Here is a 26,514-nt window from a genome sequence, read left to right on the forward strand (position 1 = left end):
CATATTCAGGGGTCGACGCATACTTTCTTCCTCGCCTCGACCGTTGTCATGGTTTTAAAGAACAGCGACACCTGCTGCCCAAGTTCGGGTCCGTTTATGAAAGCTGTCCAATCCGCTTTGAACAGACAGCGATAGTCGACGAATAGAAAGCCTCAGCTGAATGGTGGACTGTTGATACATCCAATGACCGGGATGGTAGTAGCTAATAGTCCGTCCGCGGTGGTGCGGTGGTGAACACACTGGTCGGGACAGGACAGCGCTACATGGGGGACGCAGGCGACAGTAGCTGGTACCACGGCTCCCACATCCAGGAGCGACAAATCCGCACTCTGGAGAAATCTCTGCGGCTGCACGACGCTCCGCTATCGGGAATCGACTTGATGAAATAACCAAGCTGAGCATGAACACATCGCGTTTGAGGTAATCGGAGGATTTGAACAGTGGGAGATATCCACACACACACACGCACAGAGGGGAAGAGGGCCATGCACAGACACTCAGCCGCTTTGTAATCAACGTCGTCGCTGTGTGTGTGTGTGTGTGTGTGTGTCTGTGCGTGCGTGTGCGTGCGTGCGTGCGTGTATTTTCAGTGTCTCCTCCTCTGAGCATGGACTGACCAAATCCCTCTCTGGATGATTTGATGGGGCTGCTCAGAGTCATGATGCCGCCCAAGTTGCAGCTTCTGGCGCTGCTGGCGTTCGCAGTGGCCATGTTCTTCCTGGAGAACCAGATCCAGAAGCTGGAGGAGTCCCGGGGAAAGCTCGGTAAGTTGAAGGGGCTGCAGCCCGACCCCCGAAACCCCCCCGTCATGGGTGCGAAGTCAGAGGCAGATCGGTGCATCACCTTTTGTTGTGCATTTGTGTCGGTAAAAGGCAGCACTATACATGCTTCAGCATATGGCTCAGACGGTGCCACATGACATATGGATCTGGGAGCTGTCCTGCTGAACTTTGCATGACTGTGAGATCAACATTTTTGAAAATTACAGGCATTGTCAACACGTCATTTAAATCTGTGCAGTGCAGTGTGGGATTGAGGAGGGGTTGCTGCCCTCAGCCTGTGACCCTGTGACAGAGTGTGTGTATGTGTGTCCGTATACTTCAGAGCTTCATTATTGATTGATCTGATGATTAGATCTGGATTAAGTGATTCATCTCCAGCTCTATGCAGGGTCAGAGAGATTTGGAAATTGCAGTTCCCTGAATCCCACAATGACGTGTGCAGCTTTTATCGTGCAACCATTTCTCCAACACCCAGAGATATTCAGTTTAACAATGATTTTTTTTTTTTTTAAGGAAAAAAAAAGTAGAGACAAGTAGAAAATCCTCATGTTTGAGAAGCTGGACCCTGGAGAATGTCATGTGCCATATCGGTTAGCTGATTCCAGAACAGTTGCAGATCAGATTAGATTAACTGATAAAAGACACATTTCCTGCTCTTCCACACTTACTTGTATTTTAGGTTAGAAAACTATATATAATTTATAAATGCAATACTGAAGCTGCAGACTTGTGGGTCAGTAGTCAGACTAAAAGTGGAAATGGTCAGTGATGGAGACAGAAAACATCTTTTTGCTCAGAGTAAGTTTTTTTTTTTTTTTTTTTTTTAAAGTACTATTCCACATGCATGGGAGCACCCTGCTGCAAATCCCCTCCCACCGTTTTCACCAAACTCATTCTTCTGATTGAAACGCGGCCGGCGCTGCGTTCAAATCTCATTGCTAGCTCCCATCAGGGGCTCCGTCCCAATAAAGATCTGGGACATTGCAGGATTATCTCTCCGGTGCCTCAGCCATTGGGACTTTTTTTTTTTTTTAGGGAACAGTAGAGCAGAGCGGTGCGGACGACCTGAGGATGCGGCCGGCGTACCTCAGGGGTCCACACGCCACCCTTTGTATTGTTTGATGAGAGAAGGAGCCTGGAGCTGAAGACAGACGTCCTATTTTCTCAGCAGACATTTTGACATGTTCTAGCAGGAAAAGCACAGGTGTGATTAACACCATTAACAATGTTGCTTCAGTGAATTTAGGCGAATTCCAGGGACGCATTGTTATCAGTAACACCTGTGCTTTTCCTGCTACGTCGAGACAAAATACCTGTCTGAAAATACCTCTAGCTGTGAAAAAAAATGTCCATTACATATTAACTACTGCGTGTTTGAGAGGCCCGGCTCACCCACACTTGTGTCATTTTGGATGATTAGACCTCTGCTCAGGGAGAAGTACGGCGCAGCTATGCCGGGAAATATGAGATGACCAAACTCAGAGGAGCAGCAAACCTGAGATGAGTGACGAGGAGCTGTCAGACTCAGTGTGAAGTCAGCCTGACGTCTAATTGGCCAAAATCAGCGAGAACACCTGTGTGAGAGTTGGCTGTCTTGTCTTTTAGTAATTGTAGAATTTAAAATCTTAGGCTCCAGTTCAGAGAAAAGACAACAGCTGATGACATCACCTTGGTTTCTGGGAAATTGTGATGCCATCATCCAGTACTCAGTGATGTTATTGTGGACTGAATGATGAATGGAGAAAATAGTCAGCAGAGTAATCTGTGATGAAAATAACCATTAGCTACTGCATTCATTAAATTAAAAGTGATTTAAAATGGATAAATGCCAAATTAGTGATCACAGTTGTGACTAATAAATCCAGTTATCTTTTCAGCATTAGAAAGGCTAGCCTGATAAATTATTTAAAGGAGTACTATGCTTCTGTGAAAAAAGTAGAAAAAAAGCCTTTTTTGGCTCCAGAGTAAGCTGCTTGTAATCCAATAAACTGCTTCCAGAGATGTCACTCAGTAGCTTAATTGCATTGTGGGTAATGTAGGTGCCAGGTTTGAAAAGAAAGAAGAATACGCAGAATAAATAGGCATCAGAGATATCTGTGGTTCTGCTCTGATTGATTATGATTATTTGAGTTTAAGCTGTCCATAAGGTATCCAACAGTGTTACTGGAGTACAATAGTCAGACAAGTGGACTGTTTTTTTTTAAATGTGGTTCCAACATTACCCATAATACAACTTGCCACTGAGTGACATAACAGCTGGTTCTGGAGCCGGAAAAGGCTTTATACAACATGTGTAAAAGTGTTAGCCTTTCAGATGAGTAAAGTTTTATCAACCAACGTTTATGTCGTAACACATAAGTGATTAGTTGACAACAACTCTGATAAAATAAAAGATATTTTTGCTAACTGAAAAATAGCCAAAATTATAACAATTCATGAGTTGATGCTACTCAAATATGAATATTTGTTGCTTTGTTTTTATGTTAGTACACTGGATGTCTTTGGGTTTTGACTGAGAAGAATTTGAGCCTGTCAGCTTGTATTTGGGAAATTCTCGAAATCTGCATTTTGTGTTGACCGACAGCAAATGAAGCAGCCATGAAAGTAATTGCTCAAAAAACCTCCCATCTTGAAGCCTACCAGTAAGCATGTGATAGGAGGATTTGGTTGTATTTGTCTTTGACGAGATCGTGAGTATAACGGTTAACAGTCGTCTTTAATTGAATTAAACATCCCCGGTGTGTTTTCACATGTTGGAACAATCATGAGTCCTGGGAGTATAGACGGCTATATTGGTCTGTGACATGGTTTACCGCTGCCATAAAGGGCTATACTTTACACCCAGTGAAAAGCCAAACTCTCCCGGGCTACACACACACACACACACACACACACACACACTCTCCTGATGCTGAAACAGAACCTGAGAGGCCTTTCCCCTGACTGCCCACCACCACGAGAATCTGTTGACTTGGCAAAAAGCGCTGTGATGGATGACTGGGCTGAGCAGACGTCTGTATACTGGAGCTCTGAATTATGTGCTGCATAGCCAAATAGTTGTGACTGAGACTTTCACAGGCACGATGCTGACAGACAGCCAGGGGGCCGGTCACATTACCAGGTACGCCTGCTGCAGGTCCATCTGTGCAACAATAAAATCCAACCAACAAGCACAGGTGGCGTCCAAACCCACATTAGGTCCCCATGAACGACTCCTGCACGACTAATTCGGGAGGGGGAAATGAAGAGGTGCTATATGTTGTCTTCCTGTATCACGTTTTTCACATGTTCACAATTAACTTGACGCGGGATGGAATGACCGGTGCCCTCTTCCTCGCAGCGTGGGATCCTATTGTCTGACACGCATTTTGAATCATTTCCCCCATTAGGCACCTCCCGCAGGGCAGACAAGCTGTGATTTGCTTCCAAGCTAATCGTCGTCCCAAGGTTTCACAGAGAAGCCTCCTGCATTACAATCATGCCGCGATGCAGCTGTGTGTCCTGCTGTGGGCCTAATCCATTATTCTGACAGTATTTCTCTCCGCCTGCTCACCGGCACTGCTGCCGGCTGGGTCAACAGTAATGCAGGCCGACTGTGCGAGGATGGATGGATGGATGGATGGATGGATGGATGGATGGATGGATGGATGGATGGATGGATGGATGGAAGAATGGAGATGGAGTTTCTTTAATAAAGAGCCACAAAACGGGGATTCAAGGCCACTTTCCCTGTCAGGGTTGCCATTAACGCCCTCTCAGTTCAGGCAATTTCAGATCAGCTCACCTTGAAGGATTTAAGCCACTGCATACTCAAGTCTGGGACTAACATTCCTGTGTAATGTTTCACTGACGTCAGACAGCAGATGAATGTCTGAGTTTGATTTAATTGTGATTAAATAGCCGATCCAGAAAATGTGATCAGTTTGTTAAAAGCGGAGCCGGACCAGATGTCTGTCCCCAAGTCTGTACGAAAAGGCCATAACCAGAAGGATTTTATGGTTCTTGAAAACCACTGAACAGAACTCTTATCAAAGGAAAAGTCTGTGGTTGGATCATTTCTACTCGTCAGGCAGATGAATATCTTCAGGGGAGGAATAATGTGAACATCTTCAAATCTGATACATTTCTGTGCAAATTAATTTGCCGCTGATTGTTTTTAAGTGCAGAGCTGACAATCACGATGAAGGCGAGCTCGAGGCTTTAGCATGAACCCGTCAGAATCAGCGCAGTAAAGCTGATGATATGGAACACCAGAGTGGTGCATTGTGGGAAATATTTTTATTAGATTAATACCACTGCCAGTTACTTTGAGTAAAGATTCCGAAGCCATTATTTCTTTATTTTTGAATGATTCCTGTCTCTTGCTTGCTGAAAGCTTGTTTATTACACAGTTGAGTGCATCATTACTCGTGAGATATCTGTCCTTGGTAGCTGCTTTTATAGATTTTAGCCACGCTGAAGTTATTTCCTCAGGGAGGCTATTCATAAACACGAAGACAACCTTGCTTTCATTCCAGGAATCTCGGCTTTTCAGCAGCCTTTCTGAACTTTTTTTTTTAATGCTGACAAATCAGTCCGGAGCAGAACTTGTAGCCGTACAAAAAAGGTTAATTCGCGAGGGCATCTGTGGTCTACTGAGCGCTGAGTAAATAGAAACGTTGCTAATAAAACTGTCACCGCATGGCCCTCGTAACTGGAGCGGGCGACCTCTTCACCTCTGGCCCCACGGGCCATGCGAAGGCTGCGTGTCACCTAACTCAACAGATAGTCGGAGGCCTGTTTTTCCCCCAGCAGCATTACTGCCTTTTTATCTGCTGGCCGTTATTCAGGCTGATTAAAGGAATTCAATTTCCATCTGTTGCGTGGTGATATTCAGTTTCAGACACAAGCGGCTCTGTGTGGAGCTCTGAGAGACAGAGGGATGCTGTTGAATGCAGAAGAAGGGAAGGGATGCATGCGCTCGTTGTTAACGTGTGTGCGGAGCCTGACGCAAGACTTTTTAGGCATTCATCTGTCACCGCAGATCGCTGCTCCCGCTCTCGGGCTTGAATTTCTCTTTGATTGTCATGCCAGGCACTCGCGGCTTCGAGCCCACCCTCGCGCTTCCGCTGTCGGGGGACCAGCGGATCTGATCAGGAATTTGCTCTTGAAAGGACTTTGGTCGGCCATCGCTAGTTCATCCTCATGCGCGCACCGCTTGAAGTTTGATTGGACGACTTCACACCTTGGAGCAGCTCGGAACCCCCCGCCCCCGCTGTACATCACTCACCCTGTCACCCATGAAACCCTGTGCTGCAGTTGTGTTTGAAACCATACTTTTATTAATGATCCGAGCGTAACCAGTTTCCTTTCACTCCTACACGTTTGTCAAGTGTGTGTCGACTGGTGTCTGTGACTCGCAACACCGAGCCGTGGCTCCCGTTTGAAGCTAATTGGTGACACATCAGTAGCACTCAGCTAAACTGAACCTCGTGTCTTTTTCTGCAACACCAGGTACAAACCTCATCCCCCTAAATGTGTAACCACAAGTATTTACTTCTTCCTCCTGTTGTTCCTTAACCTCTCTGTGGACACGACACTCACATTCCCTTTGAACTCTCTCTGACATCCCACTTCTCTGTATTTAGCTTCCCTGAGGGGTATAAAGGGTGCATGAGTCATTTGCTTTCACTCTGCACGCCGGCATCTGCTACCATAAGCAGCCGGTAGCGTCTATCACCTGGAACTGCCTGCTCTGAAACATGCTATTTGAGCGGCTAATGGAGAGGAGCCCACAGCGGAGAGGGGCGTAGGTGTCGGGGATGGATTTGTCGCGGGAGGTGGGGAGGAAGAGTGCTAATGGTCATACTGGGCTTTTGCTGTATTGTTAGAAGCCGGCTTTGATTAGGGCAGAGGATTTATGGCCCCTGGCGCGCACTTTGTCTGACAGGGAATGTGTTCCCCGCAAAGTGGCGCAGCGTTTGCAGCTGTAGCAGGATGACGGACAGGCTAATCGGGGTGTTATGGACGGTTTCACACCCTGGATGTAATTGGAGGCCGCTCTAGAGGAACAACCCGCTCCAGCACCACCCATCACTCCCCTCGGCTGGCCGACCCCCAATATTCCCTCCGCCTCCCCTTCCCGCCGACACACTTTCTCCTCCCCGCCGTCTCTCCCCTCCGTCTTCATTTCTTCCTGTGTCACTGTTGGGCAGAGGTGTCGGTTCACTCAACGCGAAAGAAATACGCTTCAAATATCACACATAACCACTGCAAGCAGGATTAGATCGACCGAACTTGTGGGGACAAGCGGAGCTCTGACTGATGGCTGCTGCGATATCATTTAGTCGAAGTTAGGGCTGGGCAGTGTTGGGCAAGACACTCCTAAAATGTATTACGCATAACTAGCTGCTATTATTCTGAAGTACCAGGTCAGTAATACTTTTACAATATCACTGTCTTTGCAGAGTCTTTTCGCTCCTCTCACCACAGCTGCAGAAGACAGCTGGGCGTTTATACAATAGAAGCCGTTAATATTGTTTCTCTACTGTAGCCTCAGATCAACCCTGGTCTCCGCTGACCGTAAAATCTTTTACTATCATTTAAAACGTCTGAGAAACTGAGCTCTGATCCAGAGCCAGCTGGTCCTGGGTTGAAACAAGAAAAGGCGGGGACACTTTTTCACGTTGTAGGCGGCAACATGGAGGAAACAAACATACCCAACAACACCTGGCAGGTATTGTTAGGTACTAAAAAGTGGCCATGTGCTGTAATGTAGATCACTGAGGATGTCGCACACTGAGATGCATCAAGATACATTGAGAACCGTTTTGCAATCGTGAGGCCAGTGAAGGTTCACACCTGTAATTGCTACTGTATCGACTATATATCTCTATCTCTATATCTCTATATATATGTTAATGTGTGTATATATATATATATATATAGCATAATAATATTTATCGCTTTGGATTATGAATATTGTAATATATGATATGGCATGAGTGTTGTCTTTTTCTGGTTTTGAAGGTTGCATTACAGTAAATAATGTAATTTTCTGAATTCTTGTCTTTAAGAATAGAATAATAATAGAATACTTGTCTTCACCCAGTAGACGTTAGTAAAGTGGATGCCCAGTCAGCATTAGGCATCCACAATACTGATGATTATTAAGTAACGTGAGTCATCCCCGCAAATTTTGTCGCATATTGATATCGCCTCATTTAATAAAAAATATTGTGAAATTTGATTTTGTCGCGCATTCCCAGCATTTATGAAGTGTTTTTAAGACAACTTTAAAATGATTGAGATACATATTGTGATTTAGGATATAGGCTGTAAATATTGCAATGTTATTTCAGGCCCTAGTTGAAGTGATAAAGGCACTCAGAATGAACATCAATCCCGATGTGGCTTTTCCTTCTTCTCCCCACTCTTCACTTCCCCCTTTTAATGAAAATGAAAGCTACGAGATCCAATTTAGACTCTCTGGGGCTCACACCTTGCTGTACCCAGCTGAAGCCTGTAAGTTTTTGACACATGATGGAGCCTGCGGTTGTAAACACTTGACAGCAGGTGTCAGTTTCCTCTCCTCTCCTCTGCAGAGTTAGCAGGGTTTCCTTTTCTCTCCGACACCTTTCAGCTCCTCCTCTTGACGGGAGAAACCGGGAGCAGCTAATAAACCTATAACTTATAATGATGACAGCTCTCTCATCCGGCTCCTTCTGGATCAATGGTTGTAAACAACTTGTTTATTTGCGTGCCGGGCCTCCTTTGTGACATTCAGATCCTCCTTGTGTTTTACTAACTCCGTTGGATGAGCGCCTGAAAAGAGAATATCCGCCACTGGCTTCGGAAATAAGGTGCTATTCCAGGAGGAGGAGAGTGGGGTGGGGGGGGGCGCTTGAAATGAAAAAGATGATTTAATTTTCATTGCGACACAGAAATATTTAAAGCCCCGGCTTGTGAAAATCATAAGCCCCTGTGAGGGGAAAAAAAAAGGGAACAAGGACGCCTGCAGCAATTTTGCAACCAATTTCATCAGAGCACGGAGGGATAAAGGAGGAAGGAAGGTGGTCGAGTGGCTCTGCCCTTCTTCTCCCACAGCCCCCTGGTTCAACTTTGCTCCTGTTAGCTGCAGAGTTGGCTTGAAGCTGCCTTTATCTCGTTTCCCCTGTAGCATGTCGAAGACCAGGCGTCGCCAGGGAGTAACTGCTAAGGTGGCGCTACTACACAGTTTCTACTCTGCACCTTGTTTCTCCTCGTCTCGGCTCATTTTCCCCAATTCTCTCTCCTACATGCCTTTGCATTTCCTCAGCGTGCCGAATTGCATGTAATTCAACTCGAAGTTAATTAGACAGAATACAAATAACTTCGCGGCAAACGTGTGTGTGCGCGAGTGTGTGCTTTAATGAAGTACCTTGGTGTTGCTGAATATTCAGCTCCCACACTCAGACTGTCCCCCGCTGCGCCAGGATCAGTAGATCTGTTTGTCTGAATGTCTTTTTCTTTTGCTATGATGTCCCCCCCCCCAACAAACAAAACACAAACACAATTCCACAGTTTTTTTTATTAAACTAGTGTCTGTATCTATTCTGCCCTGTCACTGTCTTACATTAATGGCCCACCGCTCCGATTCCTAGGATGAGTACTGCTGCTGATTTGAACCATGTTAAACATAAAGAAAATTTGCTCAGACAAAATAACAAATAGCGTCTCTGTATTAATGTCTTCACTTATTAGGGCAACTAACAACTACTTTCATCACTGATTTATCAAACATAACTTCCAAGAACTTCCAAGAACACTGGGAAATGTCCTCTCATTGTGTGGTTATCCACAATGCAACTCACCTGCCAAACTAAGTAACGTGTGTTATATAGTTTGGTCCCTGTTGATGCGTTCTCAGTTTTTTTCGAGGTGTGTTGTCAACCAGCACGCCCCAAAATGACTCCAGATGATATTGGACAGACCTCCAACCAGTCAGCGCGATGAAACAAGCGATGTAGCGCCGAGTGACACTGCTCGCTAACATTCTCAAATGACAGCTAAACAGCACACTACAGTGTGTCTCTGAAAACATTTTCAGCACAAAGAAAAGATGATGCGGTAACATGATTCTTGATGCATATTCATGTTGATATTATAGTCACAGGTTTCGTGCGCCTGGACGGACTTGCAGTCCGGACACGACTCGACTGACCAGCGCTCCCACCTCACTTATTTCAAATAAACAGTTCTGATCGGCCCATCACGAACCAAGTCTCATGGAAATCTGTGCAAACGGGAGGGTGGCCATGACTCATCCGCCAGAGCAAATAAAACATAAGCGTGACAGATTGGTCAGGTTCCCAGCCTAAGTGTGTTAAATAAGAAGCTTTGAGCGACTGTCCTCAAGCAGAGATGAGAAGCGGGCCTCAGACGTGTGTTAAGCTCACTAGTTTCTCCTTATTATTCTTTGTCATTTACAAACTTGTGGTCTTTAACCTCATCTGAGGCTGTCTAAAGTGACATCACACGAGGCAGTGCATCAGATTTTGCACAGCTCCTTCTGGAAACTCAACTCTTCGTCCAGCTCACTCCGAGCCCCCGCGATGATGTATTACACAAGTTATGGGCGCGGCCTGAACCGACATTTTCCATTGTATCAGTATGCTAATCCTCCTTGCTAGAGTGGTTAATATGGCATATAATTTATTAATTAAGATTTAGGTTGAGGACTTGGATGAGTGAACACGAATAACATTATTATTATTAGTGTTATTATTGCTTAACCCACTTAGCTAACGATTCCGCAGCCTTCGCAGTGCCGCCGGTGCGTCGCTAATTATGATAATTTATTTATGCTAGCTCCACCAAGCACTGGTAGCATCACCCAGAATTTTTTTTTTTTACCAATTGACCTCACTGACTTCCCCCAGGAAGCTCATGGACACCACTTAGATAAATCCGAACTCAATATCAGCCAAAATCCTGAGTCGGAGCCTCGGAATCCTTATCTAGACGTGAACGTGCGGCCTCTTCCTTGTACCACGGCGATCCTCTGCCGACGACCACGGCACAGCCTCCTCGCTGGATGGATGGCCCGCAGACGCTAAATATAATGAGATGAAAGAGGAGAAGCGGCGAACCAGAGACATGAAAGGCACAGAGATGAAGTGATAACAAGTTGAACCGGGCTCGTTGCGGAGATGTTCCGTTCAGCGGCGCAGCACATCTCTGTGTGGGACAGATTCTCTGTGGCGTTCACCTGTCCCTCCCACTCATCATTAAAACCTATGAATAGCTGTCGTCTGCTCTCTCTAATAGAGTGTGGAGTTTTCCCCGGACTCCGATATATGAATTATTAATTATCTGTTACAGGGCAGAGGCAGAGAGGCAGTGGGAACATCAGATATCTGGGTTGTAGCTTGCAACCAGATCTGCGCTGTTACGCAAACAGTGTTTGTTGTTATATTAGGATGTGAGGGCCCTGAGCGAAGCCGACAGTTGTACACCAGTGTGAATCTGTATGCCTTCAGCTACTGTAATTTGTGCATTTCCAGTTCCTCTCACTTTACGCTCTCACGTGTTTGACTGCTGTGTTCGCGAGGCAGAGACGGAGACGTTCCTGCTGAGGTTTTCTTTTTTCCGCTAACAAACACTTGAACGGCCTCTCTCTTGACCAGACATTTTCTCCATCCTCTGATGCACAAATGCCTCCTGAAAGCATTGGCTAATTCCCAGTGCTTAGTCATAGACAATCTGTGCCAAGATGAGACCCGCTCCAATCAACTCACCCGCCCCCCCCCAACAAACCTGTCAGACCTGCCTTTACTTTACAAGACGGGGAAATGATGGGATCTGCCATCTGTGTAAATTGCTCCGTAATCTCATCTGACTGTCTGACGAGGCGGACGACACGTGGCCCCCCCCGCTACCCGTTCTGTTTTCCCAGACATTATTGGCTCACCGCGTCAGACGGCACTACAGGCTTCGATCGCACGAAAAGACATATTAGGGGAGAGAGTGACAGGTTGGACCATAGCGATAATCATCTCCGTCTATACCGGATTGTTATCGTTAGTGTAGATACACGGCTTGCATTTAGACTAGGAATTATAAGTGTGGCCACATGTGGCCGGAGCTTGTTTAGTGTACCCTGGTGTTTAGTGGAACAGCTTGTTTTCCATCAATAGTTCATGACCTCCACAGAGCAGAACAACACCCCATCTTCAGCTGAGGCCCGAGCTTTCTGAGACTGCTCCCCAAAAAAAAAAAAAAAAAAGGCAATTTCTTCAGCTTCTGGCGGTAACGTCCTCGTCCTCGCTGACGCCCAGTAGAGTAATTATGGTCTCGAGACCCTTGCCCCATACCACTTAACCACTTTAAACTGTCTACACGCTGTTGTCCATCAGCGCAGACAAGGGCACGTTTGTCTCTTCTCCATGTCTGAGGAATGCTTTGTTGGCACCCTCCGACAAAAACACGCTTGTTTTCAAAGCGCTGCTTCGTCAGGGAGGAAGAAAAAGTCATTTCTTGGCAGGACACATGACCTTTACGTGGATTGTTTGTGCTGATTAAACTCAGCGGCAGCATCTTTCCAGAGGACGGAGCACCCAGCTCATGCACCTGCCCCCATGGGTCAGAAATCCAGCCCGTGACCTTAACGGCGCGTCTCCCTCGCTGTATTTTCCTCATATTTCCGTCCCCCCCGCCCCCCGCTGCACCATCCAGTAAAAGCAGAACTGCCGTGAAAGTCATAACAATGAAAAACTCCACCGCTTGCATTTATGGAGCCTCACAAAGCAGCAGCGCCGAGACAGGAAATGTCACGTCACTGTGAAACGTCTTTATTTACGAGAATCTGCGATGTAGCCAGGCATTTTATTTTCACTACTTCCCGTCAGTGGGTGCATCTGTTGATTTGAATTTTATAAGCAGAGCCTGCTCGGCGCGGACTGACTTTGATGCATTGTTTAGTCTCATTTCTAGCATTTCCAATCAGATCAATCAGATTTCCTCCTTTTTTTTGTGGTAAATGTAGAGGATGGAACAAATAGACCCCCCAGATCTTTGTGTTGACATTTTTATATGCTACCATGCACTGCTGTCATTCAACTCTCTGGACTGCCAACAAGTCAAAGCAGGCAAACTGCCTCAGTGCCTGAGACCCACAAGGACTGCATGTCAGCTGGATTGAGTAATTGGCTTAAATGGAATTCTCTCCACTGAGTATAATATAAAGTACAGCTGGTCCTGCAAATTTTGGCTAATCTTGTCACTCTGTCTTTGGAGATGTCCCCCTGTTAAAACCTACCCTAAAGAAATGTATCTAGGCTTACATTGTGCTCAATTGTGCATATTCCTGAATAAAATGTTATGTATAATATTAAGTATATGATATTTATTGCTTATTTGACCACTTGGAGCAACAGAGCAAGTCGGAAACACATCATGGATATGTTAGTGTGTAGCAAGTGTTGGCAAACAGCTGCTTTTTTACGCATCCAGCAGACAGACAGCGACATTAACATCATGTTTCTTACCACCTGGTAAATTTATGCTCGACTTTAACTCTCCCATTAGCTACTTAAAAGTTAGTCACCAATTCTGTCTGTTGTCAAAAGGTGAGGCAGGTAGTGTGCAGTAGCTCCAGCTGAGCCCTCGTGATTTACAGTGAAACTCTCGCCAAAAAGCAACCTACAGTCCCATGTCCATTTTTTAAAAAAATGTACCCAAGATGCTCGGTTACACTTGCAGCAGCAGTGTTTCTTTTCTGTTAGTGTGCCATTGTTATTTGTGTTTTCATAGCTTTGCTTCCGCAATATAGCCAGCCAGCTACCGTTGTTTCAAAGTCCGGAGGCTGAACAAAGCTAAGTTATAAACTTGTGGATCGAAGATGAAAAGACCAGAGAATGTTTTCTCTTCTGGGTGAAGTTGCTGTCAGACTGACAGTGGGAAACGGCAGTTTACGGCAGATAACAATGTTATCGTCCATCAAGATGTTTTTTTTTTTTTTAATCAGCATATTCCCATCACCCAACCCCAGTGAACATTGGGTTTTTTCAAGTGCTCATGAAAGTGAACCAAAACCCTCAAAGTTGTGATCCATTAATCCTTCAGGTGCCAATTCTGTGGGTTTGTTACTACAAGCAACACTTTTTTTATAATCATGAGAGCCACTGACAACATAACAAATATTGGTTAGAGCTAACTGAGACACATGTGGTGAGGTGATATTCAGCATTGTACTGGTTTGTCTCGGGGTCTCATGTATAGTCGGCTGTGTGCCCTGTACTTGATGGAGACCTGAGGCAGCGCGATGTGTGCACATTGCACAGATGACCAGGGGTGGAGGATCAACAGGAGCCCACCAGCAAACTGTTACCCCAGGCCCCCTAACAGGATGCTCCGGTCCTGCCCTGGCTGTTAGAAGCTGTAGTGGTTTGTCAATTGTCAATCAATTGTCTGACCCTGAATTTGTTCGGTCTCCATCTAACCCGGTCCTTGTCCTTGCCTCTTCATCGCTCTGCCTCAACTCCCCCAGCTGTACTGTGGAGGACAGAGCAGTGAATGAGACCCTTCATCGAGCGTCAATGTCGCACTTGTGTGCCAAAGCCAGTGGGGGGAAAAAACGCCTCAGCTTCGGCAACCTGCCCCCCACCCCCCTTCTGAAAAAGCCCACCGAAACAATTGCACTTTGACTCAAATGTGTTTCCGTCTTATCTTTGCCCAAAACAAGTGCTAATGGGTAAATCTGTGAAAAACTGCGTGCAGCACGAAAGTACTGGCGTCTAGTTTAAAGTTTAAAAGGAGTGTTCCGTCTCTGTGTGCGTGGTTGTGTTTGTCTCTGTTCCTGCCGTCACACTGAGCTCATTTGAAAGCTCTGAAGGCGTTTTTGAATGCACAGAACACCTTCACGTTCTCTTAATGAAAGCGCTCTCGTTTATCCGTCTCTCTTTTTTTTTTCCTGTCTTTTTTTTCTCTTTTTTTTTTTTACCAGTCCTCTGCAGCTGCCAGCGGCTTTGAAAAGCTGCACAACACAGATTCCTCTGACACCATGCTTCATCTTCCTTGTCATAACTTGAATAACAATGGTAATGCATGTTCCGGCAATGTTCGCTCGCGCCCCAATCTCCCCATCAGCTTCTGTTCCCACTGATAATCCACTCTCCGCTAAAAGGATTTGAAGACTGAATTAGAATAATTAGGAAATTCGGAAAGTGCGCTGTGTATTCAAATGTTTGCGAGTGCTGCAGTGGTGACATAACTGTCCCCTCTAAACCTGGCACAGCAAAACAGCAGCGTGCATCCAAGTCTATGTAGAGGGTGGAGGTAGAGACGGCACCAGCAGCAGCCGACTAACTCGATTTTTATACAGCGGCAACCTAGATCTCCTCCCTGTCATCCTTCATTGATTTTGCAATCCACTTGCATCCAAGCAGAACCATACAAGCCGTACACCTCAGTCCGCCGCTGATAGCCAATCTCTATTACCCACCTAGCCCAAGGCTTCGGTTCGAGGGCCTAACCCTCTCCGGGGAGGCAGACAGAGGGAGAGAGAGAGCTCTGACTGGCCGGGATCGGGCGCGATGATGGATTTACGAGCCGCTTGGAGAAAGGATCATCTTCTCTCCTCCACTTTTATTATCCCATCAGATCTGACGCGGTGGCAATAATACACGACGGCCCGTCACATTTTGCAGATCTGGCGGCGAAATATGAGTGATGATTTCGAACGCTTGCGTCTAATCAGCCGCGAAATTGCTTCAGTAAATATGTTCAACCACCAGCGCTCCGTCTTCCTCCTGTCTCTCACTTTGAATGAAACTCGGAGTAATAGGCTTGTAGTTGTCACAATGTTTAAGACCCGTGTTGGCTTCACGGTTCATAATTAGCTTTTAATGCACAGAGACGGCTCGAGGGGAGGAAACTGACGGAAATGTGGAATGAAAGCAGGCCCGCTGTGTGGCCATAGTAATTCAGGCTTTTGTTCTCTAATTAAATGACCTCAGAAGGGAGCGCTAAGCTTAAATTTGTGTGTGTGTGTGTGGCGCCCTCTGATATGGAGGGTTTGTGCCAAGCGTATTCAGGCTCGCAATGAATAGGGCGTCTACTACAAAGCCTAAGAAGCCCTGTCCGTGCCCGCTTCGCCTCCTTGTTGGTTGTTGGAAATTTGCCACAAAACACCATGTCTTTAACAAGTGGTTTCTGGGCCCCTTTGCATAGTTCAGGACGTTGTAGTTGGGGACACAGTAGCCCCCAGTCTTTTCTCACTCTCCTTCACCTCCTCTGGAAGAAAAAAAAAAAAAAAATAGCCGAGGAACTGGCAGCCTTCCCTGCAAGCTCGAGCTACACAGAAAGCTTTGAATGTGTGTGTGTGTTCATGCCACAGCAAAGCAAAAAAAAAAAAAAGGGGCTTACATGATGATGCGTGTTCTCCCGTCATGGCCATGGAGATGGCAGCAGTTGGAAATATGGACAAGAACAATAAGAACAAAAATGTTCTCACTTGCCTCTAATGGTATCTAGCCACGTAGCAACAGACCAGTGACAGATTAAAGGCGAACCTACATGAGTGAGAAGTGAGACAAACAAGGCATCTGAAGGTAGAGGGCTCACTGAAAAGACCCTAGTCACGTGGCGGCCATTTTCTTCTGACGTCGGGGTGGGAAACTGAGGTGATATACTGCTGCGTTCCAGGTTGGAAGGCGTATCAATGTAGGAAATCTGAAAAAAAATCTTTACCGTGTCTTCAAATCTTTAAAATGGCCACCTTGTGAACGTGGTGTGGGTTTGATGGGTGCTATGGCTTTCACAGTCACCAGATCTCAACCCAGTTAATCACATTAAGGAAAAACACTTCACTTCAATATCTTTTGGAGGAATGGCGTTCATTCCTCTAATCAGTTTTACAGACTAATCGAATCAGTGCCAGGGTGCATTGAGTCTGCTCTGCAAGGTGGCCCGACACCCAGAGCGCTTTCTGTTGGTTTATCGTTCACTTTGTCACACGTCTGTAGCCTTTTTCTAAGTTGTTCATCATGTGTATGCGATATCTAGCCTCGAGCGTTCAGCGAGCACAACAGAGATGTAAGGAATTGAATTCGTGGGGCTTGCAGCGTTAAAAGAATATAATCGAATTACTCTACAGCCAGATCTCTTTTAGAAACAATGTCCGCATCTCCGTGGATTATCCACAGACTTCACTGTCAACAGTTTCCATTGTGTCTCTTCAGTGGAAAGTAATTCCTGTGAAAACCGTTGACAGCGAGGTCTGCAGATTATCCCGGGTAACAGGGACACTGTCTCTGAGGGGAAAAAAAGACATGTTGCTGTTGTTTTTTTTATTGTCTTGCTCACTGCAGTGGAAAGTAGAATTGAATTCACTGTACTGTACTGTGAGGGTGAAATCTTGGAGGCGAATCTTTCAAAACCGGGGCACACCGCTAGAGGAAAGTGAGGGATTAGCACATGTTAAATTAAAGCCCGTGTAAACATGGGATTTTCATAATGTTCTGCATTGACATTTACAATCTTTAAGTCAGAGAGCATTAAAAGTTTCAGGCCGGAAAACTAAAGCAGTTAGCTGAAAGATGCTAGAAAGCAACTGCAGAGTCGGGTGATAACATCATGAAAATTGACACATCATTGAAGAATAAAATGTACGTATGAATATAGCAAGGCTCTTGTGCTGTGTGTTAAGAACAACAGTTAAGTTAATTTACTTGGAGGTGGGGCTACTTGCAGCACACCTTTTGTCTTTTTACCGCAAAAAAATGAGCATTGAAACGTGAAATAATCAGAATCGAAATGTATCAATATTTGACATAGAGCAGTTCAGGTATTACAAACTTCAGGGGAGCTACATGACGTCACCCTCTCCCAACTGAAAGCAGCAAGAGTACCACAGATAAAAACAAACAAAAAAACAGAAATGAAACACACACAACCGTTCTAAGTCCGAAGAAGGAAAGCTATTTGTGCTCCTGTAAGACCTCATCACTCTGTAAGACGCTGAAAATGTTTTCAGGGCCTTTCAGACTCTAAAGTAATCTGTAAATTCTTCCAAACACCTGGTGCGACGCGTCAGACTAGAGGCGACTCATGTTCATGACTTGCATTGTCACGGGGGCACACTCTTGACTATTTTTTGAATGTCACGTTCTCTCTCTCTCTCTCGGTCTGCCGTCACTGCACGCCGCCATAAAAATAATCCTAAAAGGACATTTGAGCCCCGGCGATCAAGTTCCAACACAGCAACTGTTATTGCTGTTGTTGTTGGCTAATGCATGCTTTGGATGGACGCGTGAACGAATGTCTCCATTACAGTTGTTGCGCATGCTGACAGCCTGCAGCCATTACAGGCACCTGGCACGTCTCCACCCCATCAGCCCGGAGCAGCAGTTGCGAGCGCGCAGAAGCGGTTCGGCTCCGTAACCAGATCCGGCTTTGATGAGTGGAACATTAACAGCTGCTCAGGAGGGTGTAAGAGAGGGGGCAGTGAAAGTATTTGTGTGTGTGTGTGTTGTGCCCACGTGTGTTCGCGCAGATAAAGGAGAGGGCGGCGGATTCACAGGTGACATCTTAATTGGCCTCCGGTGCCAGATGCCAGCCTCTCAAGCCGGGCCAGTCCGGGCCTGGCCGCAACAGTGTCCCAGCAGCCAGGCGGGGCTTTAGGCAGGGCTTTAGGAGCCCGCTGGCTCCACCGAGTGCTCCCACGGGTATTAGGTGGTCCAGTGTTGTGCTGCCTCCCCCCTGCTCACACACAAACACCCTTCTTCCTCTCGCTCCGTCCTTCCTGCAGAGCACTCGGAGCCATTGTCAACACCAGTCAATCTGAGGTGAATTCAGACGAAGAAAAGCCAGAGGGCAACAAAGGCCCGGGCGTCTTTGTGTTGGATCTATTCACACAGAGGCACCGAGGTCTGGCTTTTCTGCCGCTTCATGCAGTGTTTGGATTGAGATACCCCCCTCTGCAACCTCTGCCCTCCTTATTTATAGTTTATTGACGTCCTGTAAACGTCCAGTTAGCGATCAAGTGACTGTAGCCTTACCGTCTAACTACCGACCTCTGACCCCTTAGCCTGTCACCTCATGCTCTTCACCCCCTCACCGTCGATACATGATGCTTTTCTGGGATAAAGAGCAAACTAGGTCGAATAAATCCTTTCGCACTTACTGGGGGTCTGTCTGAAGCACACGAAGATGTACTTAACCACATGGCGGTACATTTATTTGATCTGAAACGAGTGCACACAGACACGATGTGGTTAAATAAGTAAAGGTACTGATATTAGAGTGGAATCTGATTAGTGAACAAGAGGGGTGGTACCGCAGCGTGAAATAGGCTGCTCTCAAAACTGATTAACTAATATTCCCGTTTGACATTATTCTTGATCTGTGGTGTGAAGCGAGAAAGGAGTTTTCGCTATCTGCTCTCCAAAAGAGACGGTGTTCAAATGAAATTGAAATCCATTTTTAATGAAGTCACGGTTAAGTGTGACACTCGGCAGCGGTACGTCTGACAAGGACAAAATCATGTCTTTAGGGAGTAGTTCTTATTAAATGGATCAGCTTTAAATTTGTGTCTAAATTTGATGCAGAGATGACAAATATGCAGAATCTGAGTGCTGTTTGAGCGAAGTTAGGAGACATGTGAAACATGTCACAAGGACCAGTGTGTAAGCAAAGATTTGGAAGTGTAAAACCAAGGGTTTAACTTGTGTCTTCCCTCTTCCTGCCTTTTATTTATGCATATGTTGTATATACTTTTTAGCCGTTTTTATTCAAAGTTTTCTCCTCACGTATTCTGCCTACGGAGCGGTTAGAGGTCAGGTTCCAGAGCAGCACCCCTGGAGCTTGTTGGAGTTTGTATAATGAACTCGCTGAAGGACAGTTTTGTTCACATTCCCATTCTGCAGTCTTAAACCAGCACCGGATCCACGCTCATGTCCTGAACTCACCTGTCTCTAACTTCCTGTCGTCCCCCACCCCAGAGCGAGCCATCGCCAGACACGAGGTACGAGAGATCGAGCAGCGGCACACGCAGGACGGTCTGCGGGAACGGGACTCGTCGGCTTCGTCGTCGTCCGACAACGAAGACGACATCGTCATCATCTACAACCGCGTGCCCAAGACGGCCAGCACCTCCTTCACCAACATCGCCTACGACCTGTGCGGGAAGAACCACTACCACGTCCTGCACATCAACACCACCAAGAACAACCCGGTCATGTCCATACAGGACCAGGTGAGAGCGACGGCTGAGAACAAGTTTAACATGACTTCACTATAATGACTCGTGGAATGTAGAGGCCTGTTCCTGTGTTCACTAAGAAGTGATTAATTTTTTTGTAATGACTGCCATCGCTGTTCGTTTCAGGTGCGGTTTGTAAAGAATGTGACCGAGTGGAGGGAAATGAAGCCGGCTTTCTACCACGGACACGTCTCCTTCCTCGACTTCACCAAGTAAATATGCCGTATTGCAATTGTGTCCTAATGACAACACTGTGACTTCACAGCTTATTCACCCTGCTGCGGCTTTGTGCAGGTGACTCCCCCTTGTGGTCAGAAAGCTTCTCACATTCACAGCGTAGCGTGATGGAGTGACTGTAGCACAAAGTAACGCTGCTGAAATTCAGTATGTTTCAGCAAAGGAGGTGTATGACTGAGATTATTCAGCTTTATTTGAAATTCAAATTCAATGACTGTCATGTCTCTTAGGTTTGGGGTGAAGAGGAAGCCTATCTACATAAATGTGATCCGCGACCCCATTGAAAGGCTGGTGTCCTATTATTACTTCTTGCGTTTCGGGGACGACTACCGGCCCGGCTTGAGACGCAGGAAACAAGGAGACAAGAAGGTTAATGTCCATTATTTTTGTATAGATGATAAGTTCACAATGTATTAAGTCTGTCTTAAAACAGTAATTAGGGGTCTCTGTGAGCACAATCACTTCTTTTCACACTGACTGTTCAATGGTCCCTTCTTAATGCACTTTAAATGGAAGTGATGGACAAAATCTTAATTAGCTTAATCCTAAATTAAAGAATAAGTTCACCCAAAAATGAACATTGACATTTCTGGAGCTTCACAGCAAAACAGCATTGCAACATCCTGCTAAACAGCTGAAGTAGATGGGGATCCTTTTAATATGAGGCTTCAGTCGGTCAGTCAAATCAAATATCTTCCAAAGTTACAGCATTTTTTTTATACTTTGTGTGTCCCTGGACGGTAGTGTCTTCATGAGCTGTAGTGGTGGAACACAAAAAAATCCCCCCAAAAAACTTTGGAAGATGTCTGAACACACTGTCGAGGGAAACGAGGGCTGGATTTTTGTCCCTCATCTCTTTTCAGGCTGCTAGAGGCGCTTGAAGATTAATGACCCGGAGGAATGATTGCATTAGGCGAAACCTGTTTCAGTGGGCACCTGACTATTGTTTTAAGACAGACTGAAATCCATGATAATGTAATCATTTTTGTTTTCATCGGAACTGCTCACGCTCTGTGTTTGGGTTTGCAGACGTTTGATGAATGTGTATCAGCCGGCGGCTCAGACTGTGCCCCTGAGAAGCTCTGGCTCCAGATTCCCTTTTTCTGTGGTCATTACTCTGAGTGCTGGTAGGTATTCAAACACCTGACACTGTCTCCTGTTCAGACCACACTGAGTCTCAAATAATGATTTCTTGCGCTGATCTGAAATGAGAGGAGGAAGGCTTGATTTAGCTCTTCTTTAGTAATGTTTTGACCTTTCGGTGTGTTTGTTCATAAGGGCGGTGATAATCTGGATTTTTCTTATCGTCAGCATATCTCATGAAAAGGCCCAAACATACAATGAATTGATCCCACTGATAATTGTTGTCTGTATAGCCTGAGCCTGATATACAGGGCTATTTTGCTTACCCCAGGCCTCTGCGCAATCTTTTTTGTTCAACACTGATTAATCTTATTCCTCTGCGCTATAGAGGTGCCATTGTTGTCCAAAAAAAAACCAGCCTAAAATAAATCAGTGAGCCAAGCCGATGTGATTTAAGCCGGTGCGATTAAGGCCGTGTTCAGACAGCAGGCGAGTCGGATTTATATCTCAAATCAGATCCGAAATGCGGAGTGTTCGCACAATTATTTGCAAGTGATCAGATCGGATGTTCTGTTCCCAGACATCACCAACATATCTGGACGGGTTGCTATGGTAACGATGTAGGCGTCAGTAGTCAGTAACTGTGTACGCTGGTGACGCAGTTTTCCAACTCTGAAGCATGATCAATCATCCCGCTCTCCTAACAAACACACTGTCAGGTTTTTTTTTCAGTGTGACTCCACAGACTGTTGTTCTCTGTGTTGTCTTCCATACTGCTCTGCTACTCGCAGCCTGGGTGCTGCTCAGCCGACCTGCTGTACTGCCGTCTATCTGGATCTGACATTGCTGTTGTGTGTGACACTGCGAGCCTACAAAAAAAACCACTTTGAAATCCGATATGAGAGTCTAGACTAAGATGCTGTAGAAAACTGATTTGAATCGCATTTCAAATCACCTCCTAATGGAGTTTTGACCTAATTTGCAAAAAATGTTTTTATTGCTGTCCAGACATCTTAAAATCAACTGGGATACAATGTAGGTATGTCAAAAAAAACAGAATTGGGTCGGCAGTCTGAACATAGCCCAAGAGACTGTTCCCTCATCATAATGAATGTGGATGCTGTGGTTTATTTAATTCGATCCTACACAAACGATTCTGGTGCATCAAAAACTCACTACTTCGCCAAATGTGTGTTAATCCGCAGCTAAAAATAGTCCCCTACAAATGCGCTTCTTACTTCTGTTTTAGTCATGTTTGGTAAAAACTACAGTGCCCAGCTGTTTAAGAATCCTTTTTGGCCATTACTGGAAGCGCAGCTTTATCTCTGTGATGTTTTGTTAGGACTAACGTCTTAAAGTTGATTGGGCCGGGGGGTTTAGTATTGAGAGGCAGGCTGCCGCTTTGTTTGTTTTGGGGCTTTTCAACGGGATTTGTCAGAAAATAACGTAAACAGAATATCGACAGCATCATCCTGTCCTCATCTCAGGAGCGATGCGGTTTTGTTTCATAATGCGCCACATTAAACCTCACAGCCCTGCTCTGCTACACCGCCGCTCTCAAGGTCTCTGATAGCTCCCTCAGCCTTGATCTGGTCTCTCTACATGATGATCTGTATCAATCTCTCTCCCCCTCTGTCCTCACTCGTCCCTCCTCAGTCTCTCCTTGACTCTGCCCTCCATCTTTTAACCAGCCACCCTCCTGATCCAGGTTACAGACTGAGGGTCCTCCAGGATTAAGTTTGCTGTGGTGCACCAGCAGTATATTATAGTGGAGAGCACCTTGGAAACATTGAGTAAATACCGCAGACAAAAAGGTGAAGGTGCTGCCAATCCTCTAATGCATTGTTTAAGGAGGCTTTGCCAAAAAGTTACTTTATAGGTTTAAACAATTTACTTCCTCTGTTATCATCTAATTTCCTGAAGATGACATCTGCCACTGTCTTCATTTTTGTTCCCGTCTCGTCTTGGCTTTCTCGTCCGTACTCTGTTCATATCTCACGTCATCATTTTTCCTGTCACCTTTTTTTTTTTTTTTTGTACCCTTCAGCTCTCTTCTGTTTCTCTTTCATCACAGTCTTCCTCCTCTCCATTTCTGCTATTTGCAGATGTTGTGATTGTTTTGGATCCTGCAGAACTGACACCGTTTTTGCAGGATACTAGAAAACCTAACCACATGCATTCTACCGTTATGTGCGTGTGCAGGAACGTGGGCAGCCAGTGGGCTCTGGAGCAGGCAAAATACAACCTGGTGAATGAGTACATGCTGGTCGGAGTAACGGAGGAGCTGGAGGACTTTGTCATGATGTTGGAGGCCGCGCTGCCACGCTTCTTCAAAGGAGCCACTGAGCTGTACAAGACAGGTACCGTTTGCTGTTACCTTTGTTTCCTCGCCACTGAAAATCAACTTTATGGCTCAGTCACATTGAAATGCTCCTGTGTGTGTGTGTGTGTGTGTGTGTGTGTGTGTGTGTGTGTGTGTGTGTGTGTGTGTGTGTGTGTGTGTGTGTGTGTGTGTGTGTGTGTGTGTGTGTGTGTGTGTGTGTGCGCGCCGTGGATGCATATTAGCTGTTTGAAGTGTTCCCATGAGAATTCATTCGTGATCAATATGCACTCATACCTCCTGCCGATGTAGTTACAGATTAGTTACAATGAGTGCAGCCTGAATGAATAATGGAGTGCACAGAAGAATGAAATCAAACAGCGATGTAAATGAAAGTATGATGTTCATCATTTTTCAGCAGCAGACAAAGCCAAGTGCCCAAGCTAATCAGGTATGCAGGTAATGAAGACTGACTGCCGTCTCTGCTGTCACGTTTTTGCTGACTGGCAGTCTTGCAGGAGCTTTTAGAGACGTCTTTGTCTTTAAATTAGCAAAATTAAAGACTGTCCTTAAGAGAAATGCAGAACAAGAGAGGCGGGATGAGAGCTGTGCCATGTTTCCACAATAGTCATTTCTGAAGATTTGGAAAATGTACTTGCGTGCAGTGTTTTTGATGGCTAAATGTGAGAATTGATACCGCTGTCATGTTTGTAAAATATGAAGCTACAGCGAGCAGCTCATTAGCTTAGCTTAGCATAAGGGCTACAGAGGGGAAAACAGCCACTGTGCTAAAAACCCACAAGAATCCAGAGATATTAATGCCTGAAGTTGCCAATGATCCATACGATCCTGAAAGTCACAGATTTGATGCTCAAAGATATCCAACTCTTTGGAAACTTAAGTGTTTCCCACACATAGACTTTACTTGGGTGGGTCACCCGGGGATACTTTGGAACATGTTTATTACAATTTTTACTTTTACAATCTTCCCTCTATTGACATGTGAGACCAGTCACTCAAGTGGTGAGAGAGATGTTTCCTGGGATTGAATCTCTCCTGTAAACGCACTGATTGTGTAGCTCTGTTGTTACGTAAAAACATTGTAAGCACACTTTGTTGTTGAGAGGTTGTTGCTTTGAATATGTCATGAGCAAGAAGCTTCGTTCACACGGAAACGAAATCCCGCGTGGAAAAATATCCATGCTCAGTAATTAACATAATTAAAGTTACATCTTATTTGATTTGTTTGTTTTGGACGGAGTTATGTGTTGGGACTATTCCCAGGCTGCTGTAACTTCTTGGTGTCTCCGCTGGTTGTCATGTAACCTCATGCTGGTGACGAGACTAAGGGAAGTTACCAAGGCCTGCCAAAATACAGTCTCGCAAAATAACCCCCAGTGCTAATGAGTGATTTTTAAAACGTTAGACTTTGCATGTCAGAATCCCCTTTTACAACAACAGACACATGTTGCTGATCCTGCACTTAATATGAGGAGAACTTGCTTATTAGAATGATTTACTGTTTAAGGCTCATACTGAGTCGTGACATGAGAAGAGGAACTCGTTTTAAATAACTTATTAATGGGTCCAATTAATTTTTTTAAAGGCAGTAACAAAACTGAATGACTGCTACAAAAATAAAAAACTACCGCTACAAAAATAAAACTGCAGTAATGCCTTCACTGACATTTAACATAATGGATCACATGTGTATATAAAAGCTGAATCACTGAGTTCATGTTCCCGGCCCTCTTTAATTCTCCTCTTCTTTCATCGCAGGGAAGAAATCCCACCTGAGGAAGACCAGTGAGAAAAAGCCGCCCACAAAAGAGTCTATCGCCAAACTGCAGCAGTCGGCCATCTGGAAGATGGAGAACGAGTTCTATGAGTTTGCACTGGAGCAGTTCCAGTTTGTCAGGGCACATGCTGTCAGAGAAAAGGATGGGGAGCTTTACCTGCTGGCACAAAACTTCTTCTACGAGAAAATCTACCCCAAAAACTAAAGAGACATTGTAGAACACATGTGGAGAGGACACTTGATCCAAGCCGAGATGGGGGGAAAAAAACAAAAGAGAGAAGTAAGACTAAAAGACTTCTGGCGACTGTGAGGCAGGTTTGTACGTGCGATTGAGAACATAAAGTGGAGCTACAGAACAATCAGCCTCTGACGCAGCAATCAGACTGGCGGCCGCTCTGTTGTTTACATCCGTGCCAGCCAACTGGACAAGGAGGACGTGTTTCGTCAGCAGGTTGTGTTCCCAGCAGCCCCCCTGCCTCCACTCCCTTTCACTTCCATTTCAAAGGTCAGGCCTCTGCCGGCACATGTCCGGAGCGGAGACGGCCCGTCCAGCAGCTGGTCGCACCTCGACCCGTGATTGGCTTCGCTGTTCTCCAATCCAGACATTCTCATTGGCTCTGTACTGTTTGGTTGTGTTTTGATTGTATTTTAACTCTTTACTATGGTTGTCTTTTTGTATGTAAAGACATTTTCCACAGCGAAACAACATCCACATGCCTCACCACTACTACTAACTTAAAGAGATTTTAAGTGTAAGAAACTGACTACTGTGCTGTATTATCGGACTTGAATGAGAACTTTTGAGGTTTGTACGAAATAAAAATCCTGTGACCATGGACTATTTACCAGGGCAAGTGTGTATGTTTTATACTGTACGTGATGTGTTGTTAACGTGCAGCTTTGCCCAGAGGCTTCCCCTCGGTCATGAAGGAAGCATTTACACATGATTATAGTGTAAGAACACAGAGGTGAAGATGCTGCTGGATGTAAATATTTACTACTTTTTGAGTCTGTTGATACAGTATAAAATCAACCCATTTATACTGTTTTAAAGTTGCAGTCTGTGCATTTTTAA

The 26,514-nt window shown here is 45.4% G+C and overlaps 1 protein-coding gene across 1 annotated transcript; it reads left to right on the forward strand.

Moving 5' to 3' along the window:
- The first annotated feature begins 20 nt into the window (after nt 1–20).
- hs2st1a (heparan sulfate 2-O-sulfotransferase 1a) lies at nt 21–26,284 on the forward strand. Its single transcript, XM_037082836.1, has 8 exons — nt 21–420; nt 591–764; nt 19,742–19,995; nt 20,128–20,213; nt 20,469–20,607; nt 21,268–21,365; nt 23,524–23,681; nt 25,421–26,284. Exons 2-8 carry the CDS (start codon nt 641–643, stop codon nt 25,642–25,644), a joined length of 1,083 nt encoding a protein of 360 aa, XP_036938731.1. The 5' UTR covers nt 21–420; nt 591–640; the 3' UTR covers nt 25,645–26,284.
- Nucleotides 26,285–26,514: the final 230 nt, after the last annotated feature.

This window comes from Acanthopagrus latus, chromosome 21, assembly GCF_904848185.1.
Source record: "Acanthopagrus latus isolate v.2019 chromosome 21, fAcaLat1.1, whole genome shotgun sequence".
NCBI classification, from domain to species: domain Eukaryota; kingdom Metazoa; phylum Chordata; class Actinopteri; order Spariformes; family Sparidae; genus Acanthopagrus; species Acanthopagrus latus.